This window comes from Peromyscus leucopus, chromosome 2 (genome assembly GCF_004664715.2).
Source record: "Peromyscus leucopus breed LL Stock chromosome 2, UCI_PerLeu_2.1, whole genome shotgun sequence".
Classification (NCBI taxonomy): Eukaryota; Metazoa; Chordata; class Mammalia; order Rodentia; family Cricetidae; genus Peromyscus; species Peromyscus leucopus.
In genome coordinates, this window is record NC_051064.1 from 83,635,671 (window position 1) to 83,656,569 (window position 20,899).

The following is a 20,899-nucleotide window of genomic DNA, read 5'->3' on the forward strand; positions in this document are numbered from 1 at the left end:
TTTTTCTGCTCAGTCACCATGTGCTCAATTGAATTATCCAGCATCTTAAATATCCTATAGCCACAGTATATCATCAGTGTCAGTGTGGCAATGGCAAGCTAGGCCCTGAGCTATGTATCAGTTCCAACTGAACTCTTCCTCTCACTCTCAGGAAAATATCTAAGGTACAAGTGGATTAATTAAACATTCATGAGGGGGGCTATGTCTAGGGAATAGGAGAAAATGAAAATATTAGGTGCTTCACTTTAAACAACTGACTATAAAACCAGGTAGGGACACCACGACAGGGAACCACTTCCTTAAGGTCAACAAAACATCTCACATACACAATTATTCATTATTAGTAATTTCTTTTGTTTGCATGGGCTGTGTATGCAATAGTATACACATGATTTTGTGGGTGCATATATGTGTGAGTGGGCATGTACACTTGTGTGATTGTGAAGGCCAGAGGACCACCCAGGGTATTATTCTCAGATACTGCCCACCTTATTTTGAGATAGGGTTTCTAACTAGCCTTGACCTTGTCAAGCAGGCTAGTTGGCCGGCCAGAACATATATCTATTTCTGCTTTCCCAGCTCTGTGATTACAAGTATATACTAACACACCTGGCTTTTTTAAAATGTGGGTTCTGGAGATTAAACTTAGGTTCCAAAGATTAAACTTTGGGAATACTTTACTGACTGGGACTTTTCCTCGGGTTCCTAGTAATTCTTTTAACTTGGTTCAGTAGAGGAGATTTTATTTATTCTCTCGGAAACCTTAATTTAATTTTTATCATCTATGTCATTATCTTCACCTTCTGGGACAGGAAACAATTATTCTCATAAAATATGTGACCTGATGAAATACTAAATAAAATACTGAGTTCTGTCCCCTGAATAAAAATGCCTGTTCTCTAGTAAAAGAAAAAATCATCCATTAAGAACTTAGATCAGCCCTGGTCCAAATAGTTTCGACACAGCAGAAGATCCTATCAACCAAACTGTAGCTTGGCATACTTTCTGTAGATTAAGTTAAACTCATCATTTTTTTTTTTTTTTTGAAGTTAGAAATGTGAATTTGGACACAGATATAAAGAGCAGAATATCTATTTTTTAAAGTGACTTTTAATCAAGCACAAAAGCATTTTATTGCAGTGTATTTTTAGTTGATAATACTTCTAATTAAAAAGGTACATATGCCACAATCAGTTTTAAAGTCTAGAATTTATGTGGGTTTTTTTTTTTTTTTTTTTTTTTTTTTTTTTTTTTTTTTTTTAAGAGTCAGAAACTTAACAATTGGACCCAGGCTAGAAGAAATGTGACCCAATAAAACAGGCTCACCTGTGCATCAGCCAGCATGACGTCCTTCAGCATGGGCTGGCCCTTGGGCTCCCCGTTTTCCATTCTCACATAGTGCACCTGATATCCTCTTATCTGGCCATGCTGCTTATTGGGCACAGGCGAGCGCCACGAGACTTTAACAGCCGTGGCATTGACAGCCTCCACCTCGACTTTTCGAGGAGGACCACTGGGAACTGCAACAACATCATGGGTAAAAGACAATTACAGGCACTTGCCACCCAGCGAGAGTGCTTTCTTTACTTAAAAATGGGTAGACCCACTATGCTTCATTGCAGAACGCAAACATCTTCAACTAAGGAAAATGCTCAACCAATCTGCTCTACATTTTAAGAAAAGATCAAAAAACATGACCGATGCAAAAACCAAAATGGAAGAAAAAAAAAAAAGAGTATCAGAGAAATAGAAAAACATGTTAAAAAAAAAATGTACAAAAGCCAAGGAAGATGCTTTGAGGTCCAAAGCATTAAAGCACAAAGAAGTATTGCATTGAAATCATAACAAAAACAGATTGTTGATAGTTGTGTGTTTTTTAAATGTTTCATTTTTAATAGCAGAATAAAAAGATTCTTGACTATATGGATTCTTCTCTTTTTTTCTCTCATATCAAAAGGTCGTTCCATACAAGAGATGCCAAAAATCGTAAGACAAAAGACAGTAAGAAGGTGGCAGTTTTGAAAGTTAATTCCGCAATGAAAGAGAATTCAATAAAAATGCCAAGAAAAATATAGGAGACGCGAGATGGAGGTACAGAGAAAATCTGGATCATAGGACCATAGAAGAAAAGTGTCCCTTTAAAAGGCAGAAAATTGTTGCACTGAAATTGAAAAGAGAAAAAAGAAAAAAGCCCAAGATGTAGGAAAGGCAGGTCTTTGGCAAAAACAGTTACATAATAGAAATGTTGGATCAAAAATGATGAGCAGAAAAAAAGAAAAAAAAGAAAAAGAAGATATCTGTTAGCCTATCAAAAGCAGACCCAGACTGTGTCAGAAGGTGCGACCTGACGGAGCGGAGGCAACATACCATCTTCATCGGTTCGAATCAACACGGACAAGCTCTCAGGGCCAGGGCCGACATCTGTGTGGGCTGTCACAGTGATCCGGTATTCAGTCCATTTTTCCAGCTGTTCCAAAAGGTATTTGGTAGTATCCGGAGGAATTCCCAAAACCTCATGAGGCTTGTAGTCTTCCCCATCGACTGCAGCATACTTGAGGGAGTATTCAGTGATAATGCCATTCTGCTTTTCCACTGGTGGAGGTTGCCAACTTACCAAAATACTAGTGGAGCTTGGGCTGGTGCAACTAATATCTTGAGGAGGAGCTGATGGCTCTTATTTTGGTAGTGAGTTAAAGGAGGATTTGAGTGAAAGGACAGGAGTGGTTGGAAAAAAAATGATAAAACAAAAGAAAAGGCAAAAATAAATAAACGAACCATAAGGGCAGAAAAACAAAAATAAACTTAAAATTTTTTAACATAAATTTATGTACCTTGGCTTAGTAACATGAGTAAACAAAAAATGAATCAATGATGAAAATAACTGTTAAATAATGAATGGGGGAAATGAGTGACGATGAGACCTGGTGATAACAGGGCCTCAAACCAAATTACCTACCTGCTATTTAAATTCTTCTAAACCAACTCCGTGGAATCTCCCATCCTCACTCGCCTGACTATCCAGCACCCCCCAAATCTCAACAACTCATTCCATTTTTATAAACATGAGGTTCTAGAAATGCCATTTCCTTCTGCCATTCTACGTATTGTTCCTCTCCACATTCTAGAATAAGGACGATTCGTACTCAGCACTCATTTGTGGAGGGATCCTGGAGTACACAAAGGGACAGTAACTGAAAGGTGCCCTCCTACTGCATTCAGTTAAGAAAAAAGAAAAAATAAAAACTCAACAAACAGAAAAGGGTCCACCTGTCTAAAAACTCTAAGTCAGCCTGACCAGTTTGAATGAAAAGTGTTAATCTAATATTGATTGTAGCCCAAATAAAATGAGCATGCAGAATCATTAAAGGATGAGAATGCACAGGCCAAGATTTACCTACCGAGGGCAATGTCAGGCTGGTTGATTCTGACTGTACTTACCCTATGCCAGCTTTCAGCTTTTTTATTATAACTCTTCTTGAGACACCATTGCTAGTAAAGAATTAGATCCCACCAGCAAATTTTGGTAAAATTGGTAATATCAGCTATCCCGTACGAAATATCAACAATACAGCAACTAAAAATACCTAGTTAACCCCCAAAAAGAATCATTTAGAAGTTACACGATTTATACTTGGTAGTTTCCTTTTTGTATACAATAATTCATATAATCTAGATTTACATAACAGTCAAAGCACACACTTTTACGGTCCATTCTAAAATAAGCTGGCCATCTTCTAAGCATATTTCCCATCAAATTACCCCAATACATCGCTACGTCAGGAAATACAAACAAAATACTACACACAAAAATCCTAGACAATAGCTGCAAAACTATTCAAGATGAATTGAAAGGATGTCTAATTGTCAATACTTATTAAAGAGCAAATGATGGTATTATGAGCCATCACACTTTCCATCAAAAACAGTCTTTTAGATAATATTTATGGAAAACATTGTGTTCTGGGCACGGTGAAGCTCCCTTCTAACAAACTCAGCTGTGCTGCAGCATGGAGGCTCAAAGAGACAGTGAAGTTAAAGGAACAAAACGCCATTCAGGGAGCAGATGTGCCGGTGATTATTCCATTATTCTCAGATTTATCTAAATAGAGATTTCCTGTGAATATTCCCAATGTCTACATGGACACTCACAGAGTAGGAAACCAGTTATATGCATTGAGCTTTCCTCCTGATGAGGAACAAATACATGATAATCACTTGTATTTAAAGGAAATTGTTTTGTCTTTTGCCACTCTGTACTCTGATGTGCTCTTGCCTGATTTCTCTGCAGTGTTTTAAACCAGATTTTCCCCCCATACAGCCATATCATTTACTAGATGAGGGCAGATCTAACTATTGCACCCATTTCCCAATTTTCGAGGTCCACTAGCTTCTCTGAAAGTTTCTACTTAGGACGTGGAAAGCAGGGTTTATTATCTTGGTCATGTTTAAAAGCAGCTTGAGACCTATGTGTGTCGTGTCTCCAAAGCAGGGTGTATACTGCCACAGAGATAATGGTTGAGGACTCAGCACATTAGCAGATTTTTTGTTGGTTAAAAGAAAAAATCGTCTTTTTTCTCCTAGTGAGAAGTGGGCAAGAAGGAAGCAAAGAGAGACACCTACTTGATTGCATGGTTCTAGCTGATATTTCAGCTGTAGAAGCACCCAGGCCTTGAGGAGAGCGTGCAGACAGACGGAAGTAGTATAGGCTGTTTGGTTTCAGCCCTTGCAGCCTGTAAGATGTGCCTGGCTCAATGGTGATTCGCTGCTGCAAGTAACAAGAAGAGTTGGTCATTTTCCTGGGAGCCAGTACAAATATGACTTGATCAATGTTTACATGATGTAACATTAGACTTCTAGCATAACTGTAATGCCATCAAAATGTAGCAAAATGAATCATTGATATCCAGGAGTACATTGGAAATTATATCACAAAGATACTATAGTTTAAAAAGTATATTTCTACAATAGGTGGCTGGAATAGGGATGCCAGCGTTGGTCTTTCCAATGCTGACAATAATCCGGCCTCACAAAATGAGAGTCATGGAGAGTGAGGGCCAGATGCACTCCACCCTGAAGATGTTTGAGGTACTGTGACCACAAAAGTCAAAGACATCAGCCAATCTTGATCATGGAGGATGGTGGACACGCAAAATTACATTAATTCACATACCCAGGTTTTCCTCCAGACTGTCTATAATCCATATGGGGGCAAATATCATATGACTAAAACTAGCAATATTTCAAAAGAGGTTGCTATAAAGGAGAAGTGAGGGACTGGGGACATAGCTCAGTTAGTGGAGGGCAGTATATATAATGTGCAGAAGGCCCTGTTTGGATTTCCTACCATAAAAAAAAAGTAAAAACAAAAGCAGAAACAGATGTGGTGATCCATCCATTCTTGTAGTCCCACTACTGGGGATGCAGAGGCAGGAAGATCAGGAGTTCAAGGTCATTTCAGTTACTTATTAAGTTTGAGGCCAACCTATTTTTAGAATAAACAAGCAAACATACAAACAAAACTAAAAACTGGAAAGAGATCTGAAATTGCTGGTAGTAGTAAAATTACTTGTGACATTTCTAAAAACTTCTAAGAAATAAGACTATTATTGTTGGTTTCTTCAAAACAAATTGAAAACTTTTTTGTGGTTATACGGCCTACAGCAAGAAAAAATATAAACTTCTCTATAACCATTAATATTATAGGGGACTTTCAAACTAAGATTCTTATTTATCATAGCTGGGGTTCAAATCTACCTTTGTATTTTAGCAAAAGTATATCTGTCCATGGGTACCCAATTTTAGGTAGAGCATCAGGCCAGAGTAAATATTAAAATATAAACAAATATATTATTGAATAACAATCTTAAGGCTTTTTTCATAACCAACTAGTGCTAGCTGTTCATACAAATGAATTCAGACAAGGTAATTAAAATATAAATGTGTAGAAAACATTTCTATAGTGCTCTGGCTTTTAAATATAAGGGCACTTAGAAACTTCAGATTCCCCAAAAAGAAAATAGAATTCTAGCACCTAAACAATCGTAAAGCATAGTAGTACATGGACAGCTAGTGCCCTCACTAATCCCAAAAAACTGTCATATACCTCAACTCACCATATGAATGGAAGAGTAAAAAAAAATGAATGAACTTTTATTTTGTGTTGATGAGGACATAAAATTATATAAGATTGACTTACTGTATATTCCTCGGGAACAACAGCTTAGGTTTTTAAGTTGTAATATGAATAGACATGATTACTTTTTAATACCTATTGACTTTGTTATCTGTGCCAGTTAGTTTTTGTTTTGTTTTGTTTTGTTTAACTTGAAACAAGCTAGGGTCACCTGGGAAGAGGGAACTTCAATTGAAGAAATGTCTCCATCACACTGGCCTGTAGACAAGTTTCTGGGACATTTTCTAGATTAATCATCAATGTAGGAGGACCCAGCCCACCGTAGGCAATAACACCCCTTGCATGGGATCCTGGGCTGCATGAGAAAGCAAGATGAGCAAGCATGGAGAGCAGGCCAGTGAGGAGCATTCCTCAATGACTCATTCTTCAGTTCCTGCCTTTATGCTCCTGTCGGAGTATCAGCCCTGATTTTTCTCCATGATAGGCTGTGGTCAAGATATGTACCCCAAGTAAATCTTTATCTCCAGACTTAAATAATACAGCAGTTGGTACTGAAAGTGTGGTATTGCTGTGATGTATCTAACAAATGCATAGAAACATTTAGAAATTTAGGTTGGAAAAGCCATTAAGTACTCAGAGTTTACTGAGCTGTTCTGGGAAAAATTGAAAGATAATGAGAACAAAGCAGACAGTGTAGGACTGACTTGTAAATTGTTAGAGGGAAATCTAAGAGTTCCTTAAGAATCTTAGCACTCTGCTTGTTAATAGTAAGTATACATGATAATGAGTTTTCTTTCTCTTTTGATTTCTATACCTTTAACAATCCATTATTTTACTTGTACAACATATTAAATTGTATGTATAGTCATATTCTTATCAAATATTGTTTAGCATGACAGTAAACATTTGGGCATCTTTCTCTTGAACCAGTCTGAACAAATCCATCTCCTTGATAACTTTTAGAAGCATACGGCTCTCAGTCAGTCATGTGTTTACATAATGTCCGAAATAAATACTATGAGCTATTGCAGAAGAAAAATGAAAGTGTACCTCCACTTTATGGATTTTCTGTCCCCCTATGACCTGATGCTTGTATAGTATGAAACTTGGGCGGGGCACGGGGGGGGCGGTGCTGGATTAAAAACATTTCACTTGGAACAATAGTTTTTATGGCCCCCACCCTCAAAATCTCCAAATACCCATTTGGGTTTTTGGTCAAATTATTCTTTTCATGAGTAAATCTTTTCTACAAAGAAGAAAAGATTTTTAAGTCTTACCTCTTCTCCTTGCTCCCCATCTCTGTAGACCAGTTCGTAGCTGGCAATGGTATCTGAACGTGGAGGTGTCCAAGACAGCAAAATACTTGTTTCTGATTCAGGTTCAGCTTTGAAGTTTAGTGGCTGCCCTGGTACTAGAAACAGGGAGACAAAGGACTGAGCTCACCATCACCAGTAGCATTCAGAAACTCTTCTGGTTAAGTACATGTTACACATAAAAAAGAGAGAAGCCTTTATATCCTCAGAGATGGCCTCCTTGTACAAAGCTCATTTATACTCAAGAGGATCAGACTAGAATGATGAGTATTTTCCCAGTCCTAGAATAGTTTAATATCCACACAATATGAAGTAGAATTAATAGGCTCGTTATACGTACATCTCATAAATCAATTGGAAATTCAGTAAAATTATGGATTTCAAATAACATTGTAAAATATGATATGATGTATGTAATATACACATATAATCCCTAGCTACAGTCTATATATTTGTTCTTATACACAGAGAGATAAGTGAAGTTCTCTTTCCTCATCAACGAAAATTTCTCTCTGCAACAGATGCAGACCATTACAGAAACCCAGAAGAGATCAAAATGCAGAGTTGTGGAACACAGTCAAAACTGATTCATCTACAACACGACTCCTTCACTTAAAGCTCATGGGTCATTGTGGCGGAGGGGCCAGAAAGACTGTAAAAACCAGAGGAACAGGGAGTTAGCTATGAGACTTTCTCTCCTAGAAATGTCAGAAGTTACACCCATGAAGTCTCACTAATATGGCTGCCTAAACACAACCTGAACAAGAAGGATACCAATAAACATGCTAATGTGGAAGGGGCAAAGCTCAGGCAGCCCCAACCCTACACAAAGAACTACAAGCAAGAAAAAATAGTCTTCCTCAGAGAAGAGCATACCAATTGGTTATCCAATGCCAAGTGGTCAACCCTGAAATCAATCATATGCATCAAGTAACATTCTACTGATTAATCAGGTTGCATTTATATATTTAGGAACTCACACATACACACACACACACACACACACACACACACACACAACACAGAGAGAGAGAGAGAGAGAGAGAGAGAGAGAGAGAGAGAGAGAGAGAGAGAGAGAACAACAAAGAAAGGCAATGAATTTGAAAGAGAAAAGTGGGAGGTATGTGGAGTATTGATGTAACCAACCGTCTTATTAAATAAGAAACACAGAAACAATGTAAAAGAGAAAGCCGAGAGGTCAGAGCTCAGAGCTAAAATCTCACCCTTCCTCCTGCTGTCCCAGCTTCGTGAAAAGAGACCTACTTCCTGTCGGTTCGTTTTTTTTATAGTATGTTGTTCTGCCTCTCATTGGTTGTAAACTCAAACACATGACTGCCTCGTCACTGTCTGAATGTACAGCCCCCTAGGTCTTAAAGGTATATGTCTCCAATGCTGACTGTATCCCTGAACACACAGAGATCTTATGGGATTAAAGGCGTGTGCCACCACCGCCACACTCTTGCTATGGCTCTAATAGCTCTGACCCTGAACACACAGATATCTATGGGATTAAAGGCGTGTGCCACCACCGCCACACTCTTGCTATGGCTCTAATAGCTCTGACCCCCAGACAACTTTATTTATTAACATACAATCAAAATAATAATTCAGTACAATTAGATTACCACCACAGTGGAGGATTTGCAGAGAGGAAAGGGAAGGGATAAATGATGCAATTATATTATAATCTAAAAAACTAAAAACAAATATGTTTAAATTTTGCATAAGAGCCCAGTGGTGGTGGCGCATGTCTTTAATCCTAGTGCTCAGAAGGCAGAGCCAGGCGGATCTCTGTGAGTTTGAGGTCAGTTGGTCTACAGAGCGAGAGCCAGGACAGGCACCAAAACTACACAGAGAAACCCTGTTTTGAAAAACTATATATATATGAGCCTAAAACTAAGAAGTACTAGTTACATAAAATTTGTCAATATTTACAACTGAGTAAAAAATAAAATAAAATAAAATAAAAATCTCTAGGACTTCATATAACATTCAATATTATTTCCAATTGTGGTGGTTTGGGTGAAAATGGCCCCCATATGCTCATAAGAAGTGGCATTATTAGAAAGAATTAAGACCGTGGCCTTGTTGGCATAGGTGTGGCCTTGTTCGAGGAAGTGTTTTACTGGGGCTGCTTTGAAGTCTCAGAAGCTCAAGCCAGACCAAGTGGCTCTGTCTCTTCCTGATGCCTACCCATCTGGATGTAGAACTCTCAAGGTCCTTCCCCAGCACTACGTCTGCCTGCATACCACACCATGCTTCCTTCCAGGATGACAATGGACTAAACATCCAAACTGTAAGCCAGACCCAACAAAATGTTTTCCTTTGTAGGAGTTGCCATGGTTATAGTGTCTCCTCACAGCAACAAAACCCTAGCTAAGACACGTAATTATGTTTATGAAATTCCACCGTGACTCCTTAACAGTCTCCAGGCAATAATAATACCTCAAAATTGCATCTTAACTAGTTACATACATTTAGAAAATAGGTAGGAAAAAAAGTAAAACAAAACTCTATTAAGTATAAATAACTACTTGTATCTCCTGGATTAAGTTATTTAAAGCATTAAAGTCTAATGATTAGAATGAATGCTAGCATAATATCATCCCTAGTGGCTTAGTCCTAAACTACACACAAATTAGTGAGATTCTAAGATATACTTATCAACACATTATGGTAACAAAAGTCAACTACCGTTACCTCATGTCAATCATTCAGTCTATCTAACTGATAATTTGAAAGTCACACATGAGATATACTAAATAAAAAAAACTTTAGCAGCTTAAAATACTTTACTCAATAAATAATAATAATCTAAACTACCTTATTAGCATCTAACCACATTAGCTATGCTCAAGCCGCCATGCACAAGACTGAGACATACAAGGCTGAGTTACACAAGACTGAGGTACACAAGACAAGGCTGAGGTACACAAGGCTGACGTACACAAGGCTGACGTACACAAGACAAGGCTGAGGTACACAGGACTGAGGTACACAAGGCTGAGGTACACAAGGCTGAGTGAGGTACACAAGACAAGGTTGAGGTACACAGGACTGAGGTACACAAGGCTGAGGCACACAAGGCTGAGGTACACAGGGCTGAGGTGCACAAGACTGAGGTACACAAGACTGAGGTACACATACACAGGGCTGAGGTGCACAAGACTGAGGTACACAGGACTGAGGTACACAAGACAAGGCTGAGGTACACAGGGATGAGGTACACAAGACTGAGGTACACAGGGCTGAGGTACACAAGACTGAGGTACACAAGGCTCCACTGGCACATCTTGCAGGCTGCTTTGGCCACCGTCTGCTCTGACTGTTGGTGCTCATGCCTTGCTACGTGTTCAGTAATTTAACCATTACCCTTGATATTAGGAAATGTTGCAATACAGTGTGACTGAATTTTTCTGTATTTTCCCATACTCACATGAGAAATGAAGTATATTTTATAAAAGCTAACAACAACAAAAATAAAATAAGAATACGGATAGGGCACAGCAGGGGGAAAGGAGCTTCTAAAGTATTTTTCTGGCCACTTGAGAATACACATTCTCAAACACACACACAATAACATGATTCGTAGGTGATATATGATATAACTTACAAATAATGCTTGAGATATAATTTTCACAGGAAAAGAGGTCTTTGGAGATACAGAATATATTGTTTTTCTTTACAACCATCTTTCTACAACTTGATTAACCGAACAAAAAAACCTAACCCTTTTTCCTAAAGGGATTTAAGTTCTGTTTCTAGGAGCCGTAACCATCAGCACAAGTGCTCTGCCTGGGTGTCTGTGCATGCTGTGAAAGGATGGCTCACCCATGTTTGCACATATGCCCAGGGCCACTAACATTGCTTATCTGCTCCTCTCTCCCCATCCCCCTACCCCAAAGCATGTGCCTGTACCTTGAGATCCTCATTAATCTGATGCCTTTGGGAACTGCTCTCTGAACAGGTTATCATTCCTTCCCAGCACCTGCCCAGTGAGTGACCTCACACAATCACTCAGCATGAAAGACCAAGACAGAGGGACATAAAAGATCAAGAGGCAAGGCAAGGGGCTGAGGAAGCAATAAAAGCATATGGTTACTGGCAAATGGCAAATCTTTGATCTAACAGGTAAAAAGTCAAAAGCCCTGCTCATGCTGCAGTGGTTGCAGTGTGCTGGTGGGATAATTATGACAAGGTTCCAATATCTAGAAGATGAAATGGCTTTTTGGTGTGATGTATCCACACATAAATACGTAACAGTTACTAACTCTTCTATATTTGTATTGCTTATTTCTTCCGCTTATTTCCCATAAATTTGTGAAATAACAAAGTCTGTGTTAATGTGTGACTCAAGCCAAAGACAGAGACACTTCCAAAGCAGCTCAGGGACAGTCACTAGGTAGAGGTTTGCTCCTTGCCTAAGGCTAGTAAGTTGACACTGACTGAAACCATCTTAGAAACCTAATTAACTTTTGCTTACTTACACTGTTTGGTTTTTGCTTTTAATTTATCTTTCCTGTATTCCCGCTTAGTCTCAATATTTCGTTCTTGTTTAGTGACACAACTTCCACTGATCTAATTCTGTTTGGTTCTCTAAAGAGCTCTTATTGCTAAATAATAAATTGAATAGGAACATCAACACCCCTGAGGGGATAGGTTCCATTTCTTTTGTTACGTTTGAACAATGCAAGTATTGGCTAGATGGCTTAATGGAAAGTCTTGTCATCTGACAGGCAAGAGGCTTTTCTTCCCTTTCTTTTACAGACTCCTTTTGAAGTTGTTTGAGGGGAAAAAAGCACATTTCTTACATTTGAGACCTGCAGTGGAGACCTAAGCACCTCAGGTAAGAGGTGAATACCTAGACAAGTAAGGATGCTCTATGGAGGCCTTGGCCCAACAGGAAGGTACATGCCTAATGGAGGAGGGGATACCTGGTCTCAGTAAGGATCAGCAGATTGCTACCTTGTAGAATGGAAGCCTAGCTAGACCCAAGAATCTGTAGTTATTCAAAAGATACTGCTAATGCATTTTCTATATAAAAAGACTTTCAGTTGGTTGTCAATGATTTAAAAATAACAGGATTTAGAAAAAACAATGCATAAGGCAAAATGCCTCTGTAAGTTCAACTCAGTGTGTACATCAGAGCCATACACTACCTATGCCTTCTACCATCCTGATAAATAGCTTATGGATACCAAATTAGAAACAACCAACATGAGTTTAAGATTCATAGGGAAAATAAAAACTGCTCAGAAATGAAAAAAAGTATTCTTAAATTTCCAAGCATATTCTCTCTCTCTCTCTCTCTCTCTCTCTCTCTCTCTCTCTCTCTCTCTCTCTCTCTCTCTCTCTCTCTCTCTCATTTCTTTTTTCCAAGACAGGGTTTCTCTTTGTAGTTTTGGTGCCTGTCCTGGATCTCTCTGTAGACCAGGCTGGTCTCAAATTCACAAAGATCCACCTGGCTCTGCCTCCCAAGTGCTGGGATTAAAGGTGTGTGCCACCACCACCTGGTGAAGAATGATATTCCCACGCCGGGAGTCAAACCCGGGCCGCCTGGGTGAAAAACCAGGAATCCTAACCACTAGACTTCTCTTAATGATCATTATAAAAATATACAGGGAAATATTTTAAGGGGACTTAACACTAACATATTTGGTTTCTTCAGACTATCCAGAGAAATAGAATAATTTTATCACTATCAACTGATACTATATACTAAATATTATGCCAGAAGAAGACCTATTTTACATTATATTCCTGTTTTTGTAACACACAAAAACATATACAAATTTATAGACACATTTACATATATATATATATATATTGCTTTTCTCTTAGGCTTTAGACTTTAGACTTCATTATTGACATTCTTTTATCTTCATATACCAGATTTATTTATAAGCATCATATGTCATTTTACTCAGGAGATTTTGCTGTGTTGTAACAGTCCCTGCACCAATTAACTAAACATCAAGGATAGTAAACAATTCTGACATTACTAAAACTCATGAAAAAAATAAAATGTACATATAGAATTTCAAATGTAATCACTATACATTAGGAAATAAATACCAGCACTAATCACAGTCTAAATTGAGAGTAAATCCAAGGAAAGAAGAAATTGAAGTGTAGTACAGATATTTCTTTAAAACTGTACTAAGGGCTAGGAGAATGGCAAAGTAGGTAAGAGCATTAGCTGCTGCATAGAGATAAGGACCTGAGTTCAAATCCCCAGTACTCATATAAAAAGCTGGTTATGTCCATGCATGCCTCTAATCTTAGCACTGTGGGGGCAGAAACACCATGGTCATTGGGCTTGCTGTCTACCAGCCTAGCTCCAAGCTAATTGCGAGAATTTGCTCCAAGGCAATAAGGCAGAGAGTAAAAGACCTTGAAACCTGATGTCCCCCACAGAACTTTGCATGTGTGTATACGTATTTGGACCTGCACACATACACATAGGTATGCACACACCACATCATTGCATACACTTACACATAGATATAAACACACAATAAATAAATAACAGATGAAGAGATAAATAAAATATACTTTAAGAATTCTTATATTTTGTTAGTTATATTCTACTTGATAATTTAATGTCCACAAAAAAAATAGTAACTATCAATTCTAAGATAAGATTAAAAACCCCATTGATGAATATCAAGTGCTTGAATAGTACTACAATTATTATATTCAACATAAATAAACAAAGAAATAATAAGAAATAAGAGAAAACTTTCAATGCCATCTGAAATGCCAATGCACTAGAAGAGATCAGTGTCTGAGTAAAATTTAGTGACTATCACTGAAGAGCCCATACTACAGTGTTAATCTATGATTTCATCTCACTGTATTATAAATATAAAATATTGCCAAAGATTATAAAAGCCCCATTATTGCTGACAACTAATACTTTAAGGAGGTACATATTTTCAAACATATGTATTTAGTATATTGGCAAATGATAATGAAAGCAAGAGTCAGAATCTGATAGTAAAACCTGACAAAATTGAAAGCAAAGTACCCAATCTGTGAGTGCCACAATGATATATTGTCAAATGTCATTAAACATAAATATGAAAAGATAAATTTCATTATGGCTGTATTCATACCCATTGCCTCCTTCTTCACTGCTAAAACTATTCACAGAAAGCTTTACAGTGGACTCACATTTCTGAGCATTAGAATATAGGCTTTTTCTAGTTTGCTTGTATTGGTCTGTTAATATAAACTAATGAAATGTTTTAGAAAGCTCTAGAAACTTATAGACCAGTATTTCCCAATGTTATCATTTATATTTTGACATTTTTCTGATTTTAAAAAGTTGCAGGAGAAGTCTCTTCTCTAAAATACTAAATATATTTTTGCATCAATGTTCATGAAGGAGATTGATCTGTAATTCTCCTTGTTGCATCTTTGTGTGGTTTGGGTATCAGGGTAACTGTAGCCTCATGAAAAGATTTTGCAGCATTCCTTCTGTTTCTATTGTGTGGAAAAATTTGAGGAGTATTGGTATTAACTCCTTGAAATTCTGGTAAAATTCTATGCTGAAACCATGTGGCCCTGGGCTTTTTTTTTTTTTTTTTTTGGTTTGGAGACTTTGAATGACTATTTCTATTTCCTTAGGGGTTATAGATCAATCTAAATTGTTTATCTGGTCTTGATTTAATTTTGGTATATGGAACCTATGCAGAAAATTGTCCATTTCTTTTAGATTTTCCAATTTTGTGGAGTACAGGTTTCAAAGTATGACCTAATAATTCTCTGGATTTCCTCAGTGTCTGTTGTTATGTCCCCCTTTTCATTTCTGATTTTGTTAATTTTGATATTCTCTCTGTGTCTTTTGGTTAGTTTTGATAGTGGTTCGTCTATCTTGTTGATTTTCTCAAAGAACCAAGTCTTTGTTTCATTGATTCTTGATGGAAAAACCCACAAAGACAGCTGACCATAGCTAGTGGGAGCTCATGGACCCTGGACTGATGGCTAGGGAACCTGCAGGAGACTGAACTATGCTCTATGAATGTGGGTGACAATCGTGTGTTGCTTGGTCTGTCTGTGAGTTCCCTGGCAGCAGAACCAGGATTTATCCCTGGTGCATGAACTGGCTTTTTGGAGCCCATTCTCTATGGTAGGATATCCTGATCAGCCTTGATGCAGGGAGGAAGGACTTGGGCCTGCCTCAACTTGATGTGCCAGACTTTGTTGACTCCCCATGGGAGGCCTTAACCTCTCTGGTTGTGGGGAGGGGAAATTGGGGGGGGGAGGAGTAGGGCGTAGGAGAAGGGGAGGGAGGGGAAACTGTGGTTGGTATGTAAAATGAAAAAAAAAATTAAATAAAATAAAATGCTAAAAATAAGGTGGCAATGTAATATACACCTCTAATCCCAGCATTTGGGAGGGAAGGCATCAGGAGTTCATGGTGGTCCTCAGCTGCAGACTGAATTCAAAGCCAATCTACTCTTAAATACTCTTAAAGGAGTCTGCAATCTTGTCCAAAGATTGTTCTAAATGAGGTCAGAAATTCTTTCTAAAGAAAGCTCAGAAGTGACACAAACCTGAATTTAAGGTTTACCATGCCAGTGTTAGCATGAATTTCAAGCAACATTGATTTTAATGCCTTAAAGATGTAGTTATAAGAATTCTTTAGCAGCTCTGTGTTCCTTCTACCAAACAGAGTCAGCATATATTATTGCAATAATCAATTCCAGAAAAGAGTGTATTCTTTTCTTCTTGGATGTTTTAGGTGAAATGGAAGGGGTATGTATCACAGTATAAATGTTTTTCTTGCCCACATCCATTCATTCTCTGTGTCTTTGAGGTAAACTAATTGCAAGTGACTATTACACCAGAAAATAGAGTTATGGAAAATGAGAGGGAGTGACCCATATTTCTAGAAAAAAATAATTTTACCAGAAGTATATTTTATGTCTAAAGATTATTATAGTCCACTATACAAATATTCACAGCCAAAAGGAATTACTCTTTCAACTGTATATGAAATAGGTACCATGTTCTGACTTTCCCCACCACTATGAACACACTACATAAATCTACAATTTTTATCCTTCAGGATGTCAGTTATAATAGATAAAATGCAAAGTGATGACTTCTCTCTTAAACTCATTTTGTTCTTCAGGACTGTTTTACTTATCATTTTTTAATCCAATTTAAACAAAATGAGGAATGTTGGTGTTAGGGTATTCATGAGAATAAAATGAAACAAGCAGGTGTCAGACACAGAAGATGTCAAAGTATACTTTTTTTGTGTCTATGCAATTAAAACATACTTAAATTATTTTGAACAGTATGGTTTTGGACCCCAATAAAAATAAAAATCATAATAAAATCTATGATTTTCTTAGATTTTATATAACCACTCCAAAGGAATGTTTGGTGTAGATGAACAGTCTTGTTAAATAAGAAACACAGAGCCAATGCAGAGATGAAAGCCCAAGAGGTCAGAGCTAAAAACCTTACCCTTCACTGCTGCTGTTGTCCTCTTGAGCAAGAGACCTACTTCCTGTCTGTTTGTCTTTTTTATAGACTTTCTATTCTGCCTTCTCATTGGTTGTAAACCCAACCACATGACCTCCTCGTCACTGCCTGTCTATACAGACCTCCAGGTCTTCTATGGTTGGTATTGAGATTAAAGGCATGTGTCTCTATGCTGGCTGTATCCTTGAACACACAGAGATCCACCTAGCTCTGCCTCCCAAGAGCTGAGTGATGCACCATCACTGCCCAGTTTCTGCTATGGCTTGCTATTAGCTCTGACCCCCAGGCAACTTTATTTATTAATATACAAATTAAGTCACATTTCAGTACAATTAAAATATCACCATAGTTGGGTGATGGTGACAATCTTTTATGTAGCCATGATTCTAGGAATGAGTTCATCATTAAGGAATAGGAGAAGGCTCAGCATTAACACCATCAGAACTGATATCCCTAGATTTGACAGCAGCCACTAAGGTCCAATGCCTTTGTTAATGAAGTCTACAGGGCACATCCAGTCACTGTGCTACTTGGGAGGTTGTACTAAACTATTGACCTTGGTAGGAATTAGCTATTCTGCCTTTATATATCTCCATAGGAATTCAAGCTACAGTTTGTAGATGGGTACAGGAAATATCTTTATGTAAAAAATTGTTAGTCAGAGAGAAACAGAGGGGAGAGAGAGAGAGAGAGAGAGAGAGAGAGAGAGAGAGAGAGAGAGAGAGAGAGAGAGAGAGAGAGAAGAGAGAGAGAGAGAGAGAGAGAAAGTAAAAGCCACATTATGTACCTTCATACATTCATGTACATTTTCTAAATTTTGCTACTGAATTAAATCAGATCTTCCAAAAGCAAAATTATTGGATCAAATTAATTCAACCATTCTTTCACATGCAACATCCATGTAGCTATGCTCATGTTCACTGGTAATTTTAAAAAATACACTATTTAAAAACCACTTTTATATTTTCACTAAGTTGGGATAGAAGGATAGGTTTCTTTAATTCAATATTCTGAATATAAAGAATTCATGAGACTTGGGGATTTGCATATTTTGACTGAATTTGGTTTCAGAAAAAAAATCTTGTTTCTTGGGTAGTTAAATCCTTTGTCTCCTGAAAATAAATTAAAACACTGAAGCTTGCTAGGCTTAAATTTGTGGTTATAAAACTTGGCCAAATCTAGTGACTGAGCATAATAATGTTTTTCAGAAAAATGCTTATTCTTTAACTTCATTTAAAACACTTGAAACATTTCAGAATTGAAATTAAATTTAATCTTTTTAATTTTGTAATTTTAAATAATGATATGAATAAATTATATACCCTCCAGTTTTATTTACCTACCAAATGCCTAATAGGTACAAAACCACTAAACCTACCACATTAGGAATTTCAACATTTTAAAGATGATGGTGATTCCAAGTATCTAGGATACTTTGATTTCAATTACACTAGTAACCTTATGACCCAAGATCTAAACCTGTTTCATTTTTTGTCCTGTAAACTTACTTGCTGCCAGAGTCTTACCCTCTAGTTAGATTATAAGAATCAATATCCACAAGACATATATAACATATGGGCCAACATGTATTAGCTGATTATTTTATTTTACCTATTATGTTTCCCTAGTGTGTAATCTACATTGTGGAGGGAGCTGGCAGTTATTTCCTTAGATTTTGCACAGTGGGGTCCTAGAGCTCAGCACTACAAAGCATTATCAGGGTGGACCAAGTTAATTAAGATGGGGTTTTTAGGTTGGCCCAATCTATATGACCAATGTTCAAATTTGAACACATACTTGCTTTTTGAAGCAACACAGTGTGGAGATAAATTAGGGACTACATGTTTCTACAAGCCAGGGAATGAAACACTGGCAGCAAACTACCAGAAGCTCAGGGAAAGATAATGAACATACTTTTTCCCATAGACTCATAGAAAGCAATGCTGTAATATCTTGATTACAGCCTTCTAGGTACTAGACCTGTGAGACAATATATTCCTGCTGTTTAGACTACCATGTATGTGGTCTTTTGTTGCTGTGGCACTACAAAAACATAAATAGAGCCAAAAAAATATTCGTTATAGTCACTATCACAGATGAGAAAACGAAAATTCAGAGAGACAACACATTGTGGCTAATTTTTGTTGTTGTTGTTTTCAAGACAAGGTTTTTCTGTGTAGACCTGGATTTCCTGGAACTCACTCTGTAGACCATGCTGGCCTCAAATTCAGAGATCTGCTTGTCTCTGTCTCCCAGGTGCATGGACTAAAGTTTGGTTACCAGTCTGTGGGATTTAGCAATCTGAAATTTAGCAGATTGACTAGGAGGGGGTGATAGTGGTAAGAAGGGGAAATTGAAAACTTATCCCTCTTCTGTCTGCCTGTTTGACTTTATCCCTTCTTTCTGGTCCAGACAGAGCATGTTTGCTGTCAGAACACTGCAGACACAGAGCCAGTTGACCACAGACTAGAACTTGGTAAGTTGTGAACTCAAATGAACTATTTCTTCCATTAAGTTACTTCAGGTGTTTTGTCACAGTAACAAAAAGCTGACACAAAAATAAACTCATCCAAATTCACCAAGCTTAGCTGTAGCTCAAGATAAAGTAGACCAATATTCTTAGACCTCTATTATTTTCCAGTGAGAGCCTTAAGTTAGTCTACATATTTCTTTGCATGTTAATATGGTGAATAAATAAATACAGAAGAACTGCCAACACCAAATACTATAATTGTGGTGAAATACATACATGTATAGTTAGCTTTCATACACTATAGCAAGAAAATAATCTGTGAACAAGCTCAAAAGATCCAACAACAGTAGTAAAGTAAAATAAAGCAAAACTCCACTGTAAAATGCTCGAGACTAGGATCACAAAGACAGGAAGTAAACACCCTGAGTTAGATAAGTCATTAAGCCCATACCAGCCATGAAAATAAGTCATGAGTGCACTGTAGCAATGAAACCAGAGAAAATGTATTAATCCTTCAATCTGGATTAACAATGTTCTGCCGATACATTATAGACAGTGTTCCAATAGTGTAATCCTTCTATAGATTCTCAGAAAGAAAGAAAAAAAGTATGCTGCCCAAATTTTCATAGATTAAAGTACATAGATTTCATAGGTTAGTTTCATAGATTAAAAGTACAATGTGAAGTCCTAAATCTCAACAACTTAGCTTTATGTTATCTTTGCTCTTTCCTTCTTTGTTTTTATCTTTCCCACAAGCCACCTGCTCCATTTCCCATCTTGAATCAGACTTACCTCCTGTCTGAGTAATGACTTGTATGTCACTTGAAAGAGGGCCATCTCCAATTGAGGTAAAAGCCAGGACTTTGACAGAGTATGTTTTTTGGGGTACTAAATTGCCAATAGTAGTGATTTGGCTATCAGCTACATTGTGTTTCATCCAGTTGTTGACATGCTGAGTTGGGTCCATTGTATAATAAACTCTATATCCTTGGATCTGTCCATTTGGCTCCTCAGGTTCCTTCCACTGTACCAAAATGGTAGTTGAGCTCAACATGCGTGCCTGGACATCGCGTGGGGCACTGGACGGTGCTTGCTCTGAGGTCTGCGTTAATACAGGCTCACTTGGTGGACCTCGACCAATGTTATTGACAGCAACAACTCTAAATTCATAATCCGAGTAGGGACTTAGTCCAGCCACACTGTAGCGTGTGGTTGCTATCCCATCAATTTCTTTGTATGGTTCTTCAGAATTTTTAGGCTTATGTTGAATGATGTAGTAAGAGACGGGCTCAGGGTTCCCAGAGTCCCATGTCAGCGTGATGCTTGTAGCTGTGCTCTCAGTCACTACTGGAGTTCCTGGAGGCTTGGGTAAGGCTTCGGGACAGAAAAAAAGACAATGACTATCTTTTTTTTTTCTCAGCTATTACGCCAATCACTATACTCTATTACTAACCTGACAAGATTATACAACTACTGACG

General features: G+C 37.7%; 1 protein-coding gene across 50 annotated transcripts in view; it reads right to left on the minus strand.

Moving 5' to 3' along the window:
• The window catches only part of Ptprd (protein tyrosine phosphatase receptor type D), a 2,272,674-nt gene that overhangs the window by 166,303 nt on the left and 2,085,472 nt on the right, over positions 1–20,899 (minus strand). For 31 of the 50 annotated variants that reach the window (XM_037203364.1, XM_037203377.1, XM_037203376.1 and 28 more), the window contains 5 exons: positions 20,213–20,794; positions 7,411–7,544; positions 4,621–4,765; positions 2,368–2,673; positions 1,327–1,520 (listed from right to left, as the gene is read on the minus strand). In XM_037203364.1, coding sequence (XP_037059259.1) covers positions 1,327–1,520; positions 2,368–2,673; positions 4,621–4,765; positions 7,411–7,544; positions 20,213–20,794 — 1,361 coding nt within the window. The remainder of the gene's footprint in view (positions 1–1,326; positions 1,521–2,367; positions 2,674–4,620; positions 4,766–7,410; positions 7,545–20,212; positions 20,795–20,899) is intronic. The other 19 variants (XM_037203406.1, XM_037203398.1, XM_037203397.1 and 16 more) reach the window with 2 other exon arrangements.